General features: G+C 39.5%; 1 protein-coding gene across 8 annotated transcripts in view; it reads left to right on the forward strand.

Annotated features, from left to right (window-relative positions):
• The window catches only part of Mtdh (metadherin), a 63,504-nt gene extending 56,502 nt beyond the window's left edge, over positions 1-7,002 (forward strand). For all 8 annotated transcript variants that reach the window (XM_090339103.1, XM_090339102.1, XM_090339106.1 and 5 more), the window contains 2 exons: positions 2,798-2,954; positions 3,757-7,002. In XM_090339103.1, the coding sequence (XP_090195229.1) occupies positions 2,798-2,954; positions 3,757-3,827 (228 nt within the window). In that variant the 3' untranslated portion in view covers positions 3,828-7,002. The remainder of the gene's footprint in view (positions 1-2,797; positions 2,955-3,756) is intronic.
• The last annotated feature ends 1,044 nt before the right edge of the window (positions 7,003-8,046 follow it).

The raw sequence follows: 8,046 nt of genomic DNA on the forward strand, positions 1-8,046 counted from the left end.
TATGGACAAATGGGACTGCACTAAACTGCAGAGCTTCTGTATGGCAGAGGACATAGCTAGCAAGTTAAGTAGGAAACCCACAGAGTAGTAGAGCTCCACTAGTCATACAGTAGACAAGGGCCACTTATCTAAAATATGTCTACAGCTTAAAAAATTCTCTCAAAAACAAATTCTCCAAGAAACAACCATGCCATTAAAAGGTAGGTTAGGGCTGGTAGGCCATTCCTCAGTACCACATACATAGAGGGAAAAAAAAACAGCCAGAAGTGATGCTGTGGCTCAAGTGGTAGGAGACTTCTCTGCAGAGGAAATAAGAATGGCCAGTAGACACATGAAGAAATATGAATAAATGCTCAATATCTCTGATTGTAAAAGAAATGCAAATCAAAATAACTTTGAGATTCCACCTCACTTCAGTTAGAACGGCCATTATCAAGAAATCTAACCAGGCCTAGAGTTCAAGCCCCATGAAGCCCCTACCATCCCCCCCCCCCCAAAAAAAACTGTCAAGCCAGCAGCCACTGGTGGCTCACGCCTATAATCTTAGCCACTCGTGAAGCTGAGATCTGAGGATCATGGTTCAAAGCCAGCTTGGGCACTAAAAAGTCCATGAGACTCTTCTTTCCAGTTAATCACCAGAAAACTGGAAGTGGCTCTGTGGCTTTGCTGAAGAGCTGAGGGACAATACCCAGGCCCAGAATTCAGGTCCCATGACTGAACAAAAAAGAAAGGAAAAAGAAATCTAATAACAGATACTGGTGGGCATATAGCCAGAAGGAATGGCTACTACACTGTTGGTGGGAGTCTAAACTCGTTCAACCACTCTGGAAAGCAGTATTGAGGTTCCGCAAAATACTAAAGTATTACCCAGCATTCCCACTTTTTAGCATTTCCCTCATTTGTAACAATTAGTACACATCTAGAATTCTCCTAGCAGGCAATTAGAATAGCTCAAAAGCTACGTACATAGTGGCATTATGGCTCAAAGTGGTAGAGCTGAAAAGCTCAGGGACAGAACCTAGGCTTTAGAGTTCAAGTCCCAGGACCAACAAAAAATTGTTTTTGTTTTGTGTGTCATGAGACTTGAACTTGGCCTGGGCACCATCCCTGAGCTTTTCAGCCCAAGGCTGCCACCATACCTTAGAGCCAAGCCCAACTTCCCATTTTATAGAGGTTAGTTGGAGGTAAGAGTCTCGAGTCCTTTTGTGCCTGGGCTGGCTTTGAACCTTGATCCTCAGATCTCAGCCTCCTGAGTAGCTTGGATTACAGGCCTGAGCCACTGTGCGGGCTCCAACAAAAAAAAATTTTTTAAAGATGCTTAAGATATTTTAAATGTTTGGGGAAATTCCTATGGAAAAAAGAGACGTGAAGAAGAACCTCTACCAGGGTTAATGTGCATGCCCAAAGTCTTTTGAGATTTCAGTGTATAAATTTCCTTTTAGCTTACCCAAAAAAATAAAATAATTTAAAAGAAAAAAAAAAAGATGCTTAAGATAAATTTAAATTTTGGGCTGGGTGCATGGCCTACTGGTAGAGTGCTTGCATAACATGCACAAAGCTCTGGATTCGATTCGTTGGTTGCTACATACACAGAAAAGGCCAGAAGTGGTGCTGTGGCTCAAGTGGCAGAGCACTAGCCTTGAGAAAAGTGTCCAAAGGACAGTCCTCAGGTCCTGAGTTCAAGCTCCAGGACTGGCCAAAAAAAAAAAGAAGAAGAAGCTATGTACATATGGCCATATAGAATGAGACTAAGCGAAATGAACTCTAGGATATAATGTACTATGTGAAGTTACTTCTCCAACCCCCGCCCCTTTATGGTTTATTTCATGTTTATTTCATGCTGTATCTGACTTTGTTACCTGGTATATTATATATGTTTGTTTGTTTATTTAAAATAGGGAAGGGAAGGGGGAAAAAACAAGCTGATGAAGGGGAAAAACAAGGGGAAAGTGGAACAAAAACATAAGAAGGAGTATCAGTGTTCAAGAAGTAATAAACCCACTGCCTGGCGAATGTAACTTTAACCCCTCTATATGTTATCCCAACAATAAAATACAACTTAAAATACTGCTGTAAATAGTGAAATAGGAAAATATATAGTTTTGCATTTTTATATCAGTTTTCATGAGTATTCCCAGGCAGTGGTTAGTATAGCACTAGAGGGCAGACATGAGTTGTAGTTTTTCTGCTGATAGATTAGTTGGAAATCATCTTAGTATTTACTTGCTATTAAATAGCTTCTTAACATGGCTCTAGTGGCTCACACCTATAATCCTAGCTACTCAGGAGGTTGAGATCTGAAGATCACAGTTCAAAGCCATCCCAGGCAGGACAGTCCTTGATAGTTTATCTCCAATTAACCACCAGAAATCCAGAAGTGGAACTAATGTCTCCAAGTGATAGACCACTAGGCCTTGAGCAAAAGAGCTGAGTTCAAACCCACCACCAACAAACAACAACAAAAAGGCAAAAACAATAGCCTCTGGATTTTGGGGTTTTTGTTTTGTGACTCATGGAGCATGAACTGGAACTGGCGTGGGCAGCTGTTCCAGAGCTCTTCAGCTCAAGGCTACCTCCCTACCCTTGAGCCAAGCCCCACTTCCCTTTTTCTAGAGGTTAATTGGAGATAAAGAGTCTCAGGTCCTTTTGTGCCTGGGCTGGTTTAGAACCAGGATCCTCAGATCTCAGCCTCCTGAGTAGCTAGGATTACAGGCCAGAGCCCACCGCCCACCAGACTATCTTCTGGTTTTTGATAATTTATTTGAAAATAATCTGAGGTAATTTTATTCTAAAATAGCCTATCAAGACTCTTCCACCTGCTGTTTCTACCGAGCCATCTGTTAGCTTATCAAAAAGTGATTCCGACAAGAGTTCTTCCCAAGTGCCACTGATGCTACCAGAGACAGATAAATCAAAGTCAAATACCAAGCAAAATAGTGTGCCTCCTTCACAGAGTAAGTATTTGTTTGGGGGAGTTTTGTTTGTTTTGATGGCTTGAACTCTGGGCCTGGGCATTGTCCCTGAGCTCTTCTGCTCGAGACTAGTGCTCTACCACTTGAGCCACAGCGCTACTTCCAGTTTTCTGGTGTTTTAATAGGAGATAAGAGTTTCCTTTCCTGCCCAGGTTGGCTTTGAACCATGATCTTCAGATCTCAGCCTCCTGAGTAGCTAGGGTTACAGGCATGAGCCACTGATGATCCATTTGTGGGGTTTTTTTTGTTGTTGTTGAAAGTTTATGGATTTTAGGGGCCAGGAGTTTGACCTAGTGGTAGAGTACTTGCCTAGCATGCACGAAGACCCGGGGTCGATTCCTTGGTACCACATACATAGCAAAAAGCCGTAAGTGGTGCTGAGGCTCAAATCCTGAGCCCAAGCCAGGACTGGCAAAAAAAAAAGTTTGTGGATTTTAAAGCATTTTTCATTGTTACTGCTTTTGTATTACTAAAATGTAAGCCGGATGTGGTGGTTCAAAGCCAGCCCTGGCACTAAAGAACGAGAGACTATCTCCAGTTAATCACTAGAAAATGGGAAGTGGGGCTTGGCTCAAGGGTGGGGAGGTAGCCTTGAGCTGAAGAGCTCAGCAACAATGCCCAGGCCATTGGGTAGGACGATAACATTGAGCTGAAGAGCTCATGGACAGTGTCCAGTCCCAGAGTAAAAGCTCCAGGACCCACAAAGAAATTGATTAAATAAATAAAATGTAATAGTAGTTAATATTTTTCTGCCTTTTTTTTCCCTTGCCTATTTCTATTTTAGCGAAGTCTGAAACCAACTGGGAATCTCCCAAACAAATAAAAAAGAAGAAAAAAGCCAGACGGGAAACGTGAATATTTTTAGTTCCTGAATTGGACATGTGTTTGCAAACACTGTCTTGAAGATTATGCTGTTTATGCAATAATTTGTGAACCTGTACAGAGTTTTATATAAATTTAAACCAGTTTTTAAAGCAAAACTGTGAACTCAAACACCATAAAAATGGAATCAAAGGAAAGCTAATTTGTGAAATTAAGAGGTCAACACAACATACTACAGTGCTGGAAGACACTTGGGAAAGTCTTTTCAATTGGATGAGAGTGATCTTAATTTAAGAATATTATCCTGGTTTTACAACAGTGCCCTGTTTACAACAGATTGTGCCCTATCTCATCTGCAGCTGAAGAATAATGGATTCTGATTGGAGAGGGCTGCATATAAATTAGTGGGCAGCTTCTTGGATCTTATGCACGAACTTGTACCATTTAATCTGTTTTATGCTTAAATCAAAGTGCTTTGATCAAATGCTTAATCTGCCATATCTTTGCATATTTGTTGGTAGCAATTTGTATCAAGGAATCACAAGTGCAAATAAAAAGTCACTTATCATTTAACTAAACTGTCATGGTTTAGTTTACAATTTTTAAAAAGTTCTTAATTAAAACATTGAAAATGCAATTGACACTTGTATGGCTTATGAAGTTATTTTTGATAGTCTTACATTACTTGAATTGTTCAAAATACAGTATATTTTAAATTAAGAAAGGTAAACTATATGTATTTGTTTTATACATTTAGAGCTCAGACTAACAAATAATGTTCTTGTTTTGATTTGAAATTCTTCAGACAAAATCCAACTTAGTATTTTTCCTTTCCCTAGCAATTACTTTTTTCCAGTACCAACCCTGATTAGTTGCTTATAATTTTTTTTTACTTTAAAAGGAAATCGTTCACAAACTTTTGAGTGTATGATGGAGAATGAAAACCTAGAGTCAGACAGCTTTAATTGACATTGTCAAGACCTCCAGTTATCAGGAATACATTTTTTTACTGCCTTAACCTGTAGTATGTAGAATATGCATCAATTTCTTGAAGATTCATGTTTTTATAAGAATTTTCATGTAATTATTGCAATTGTGGTCAAATAAGGAACATTTTCTGCTTGAAACTGTATTGATTTAAATGATGTGTGAGATGTTTCACCATTTTCAGGCACTGTGTAATTCTATTGTAATAAACTGGCAGGTATCTTTGTAATTATAAATAGTGCATGCTTGGCCATGTACACTGTAAATAGCCTTTACCAAATGTGTTTGACAAGGACCATAATTAACATCACTTAGTGAATTGTGGTAAAGAAAAAGCCATGATTTATTTGATGTGATTGGCTTAATTGTTTTTATGTGGCAACAAGAACGAAATTGTTTTAACAGCTGTAACCAATGGTACTGATTTATCCATCCAATGTCGTCTTTATTATATATGATTGTGGTTTAATAGTATTCCATTGTCATACTAGGGCAGCAAAAGAAACAAAATGATTTTAGTTGTGCAGAAGACTGGCCCTATTAGTGGACAGCTTTCCTCATAAGCAATTATTAACTTTTAAGGTGTTAACATCTGTTTCCAGGAACATGGCGGTCTGTTTACATGTCATAAGTTTTGTTTAATTTTATGGTATTTCTAAATTGATTGTTTAAATAAATTCAACAAATGGATAGTATTGTTTTTATTTGTTTCACCATGGGGGTAATGATAGCTAAAGTGCCAGGAATGAATTTCTTCAAATGATTTTATTCTGTTACTTACATAGTGTTTCCTACATAGATCCTAAGGTTCCTAAGTTGTCAGCTCTTTGTAAAGGTATCACAAAGAATTTTATATAAAGAGTCTTTAATTTTGGAGTGTGCCAAAAGGTCTCTGTTGAAAGGCTTAATTGAACTCTCTCAACTCTACCTCACCACTTCTTTATCTTAGAATTCTGTTTGCTATGTCAAATATGGGACTTTATCCCTCCAGTTCAGTGTATCTTGGTGTTCATGCATTTAATGCCAGATGCTAAAGACATGATCGATTGGGGTGAGCTATATTATGCAGATAGAGAAACACGCTGATGGATTGGGTTGGATCCATTATGGAGATGATCTCTGTTCTTTCTCTCTGGCATAGGAGCCTAGAACATGAGTTTTGTATATTTAAGATGTAGCAACTAGCAGGCCCCAGTAGCTCATGCCTGTAGTCCTAGCTACTCAAGAGGCTGAGATCTGAGGATCATGATTGAAAGCCAGTCCTGGCATGAAAGTGTGAGACTCTTATCTCCAATTAACTACTAGAAAACTGGAAGTGGTGCTGTTTCTCAAGGGGTAGGGCAGTAGTCTTGAGCTGAAGAGCTCAAGGACAGTGCCCAGGCCCAGAGTTCAAGCCCAAGGATGGACCAAAAACAGAAGTAACAACTATGAGTAAAAATAAACTCCATTCTCTCTACCTGCATGCGGTAGAAACTTTTACACAATATACTCATTACTCTTTATCTGATCATAGGATCTTGATGTGACACCACAGGAGTTTCTGGTACCTGAACTGGTTTCTATCATTACCTCACAAGGCACAGAAACCTAATTGAGAGAGGAGAGGCTGGGTGTAGGCTGTGATGATGGGGTTAGATGCTGCTAGACTGCCATCTTCAGGCCTGGCCAGTCGTGTATTCCTTCAAGCAAACAAAAAGTTCATGATCCCAGCCTGCTCCACATGCAACTGAGAATCCTCCCCTGTTCTCAAGCAGGGATTGGTAGTTTCCAGACTGAAATCCTACCTATCTATACCCTAAATTGTTTAAACAACAGTTGAGAGAGTCCAAAACAATAGTATTGAAGTAAAATGTGATTAATGTAACTTACCATGTTTACTTTGTGCATGCATTTTCTTGGGAAGGGGGGAGTCAGAATAATTTATCTGAATCTAATGGTGTTATTTCACAGGCTAATCCAGTTTGTATTTGGGTTAAGATACCAGAGGGAAATATTTAACTACAGAGTTTAGTTTTTCTTAAGAACAGTCTTCTATTAATGTAGTGTTACATATCTCAAATTTTAGGATTTAGGTTTAAGATGTCTAATAGATATCTTAAGATTTTCCTGTAAACTCTGCACAAACTGGAATTACTTTCCAAAAGGCTTAGGGAATGAAAATGTGATTTGTAAGATGCATTGAGTATTGTAAATAAAACAGACTGTTTTTGTTTTGTTTAAATTGCTCATTCCAGTTCCTTGGGGGAAGGGACTTCATCATCTTATATTCTAAGCTAGTCAACAGGCAGCTGCTTTTGCACTATTCCTGGTTTTTCCTTAGTAACCTATTGCAGACTTTGCCAGTGAGGAGGCAGATACCTGGAGGTAAGCTATACAGTGTTATTGATACGAACATCTTTTAAGATCAGAGGATCTTGGTTCAAAGCCAAGGCAAAAAAGTCCACCTGAGACCTTTATCTCCAATTAACCACTCAAAAACTGGAAGTGGAGCTGTGGCACAAAAGTAATAGACTACTAGCCTTGAGCTAAAGAGCTCAGGGACAGCACCCCTAAGCCTTGAATTCAAACCTCATGACCAGAGACTAAACCTTGGCATGAATTAGTTTGTATGTAGTAAACAATAATTCATATGGCATAGAACATTTACTCTTGCTTATATAAAATGCAGGCAAGCAGTCCAGAACTAGTATAACAAATACATTGCCAGGGATAGGGGTACAGATGCCTCCATATGGCACCATGTCTTTTTACAACATAATTTGGTGGAGGACAGCTGCTGCCTCTAAAAACATCTTTTTTCCCCTCCTGGGGCTTGAACTCAGGCCCTGGGCTCTACCCCTGAGCTGCTTTTGCCTCATTACCACTTCAGGCTTTTTCTGTGTATGTGGTACTGAGGAACAAACCCAGGGCTTCATGGATGCTAGGCAAGCACTCTACCACTAAGCCACATTCCCAGCGGTACCCCTGTTTGTTTTTTGTTTTTGTCAGTCCTGAGGCTTGAACTCACAGCCTGGGTATTGTCCCTGAACACTTTTTGCTCAAGGCTAGTGCTCTGCCACTTGAGCCACAGTGCCACTTCCAGCCCTTTTTTTTTCCACTCCTAGAGTTTGAACTTAGGACTTGCGCACTGTCCTTAGGTTTTCCTTAGGGCTAAAACTACCACATAAGCCACAGCACCACTCCAGCTTTTTCTATATATGTGATAGCAAGGTAAGCATTCTTACCAAACTCTTGGCCCCACTTCCAGCGTTTTTGTATATGTGGT

Source organism: Megascapheus bottae, chromosome 9, assembly GCF_031878675.1.
Source record: "Megascapheus bottae isolate mThoBot1 chromosome 9, mThoBot2.hap1, whole genome shotgun sequence".
NCBI lineage: Eukaryota > Metazoa > Chordata > Mammalia > Rodentia > Geomyidae > Megascapheus > Megascapheus bottae.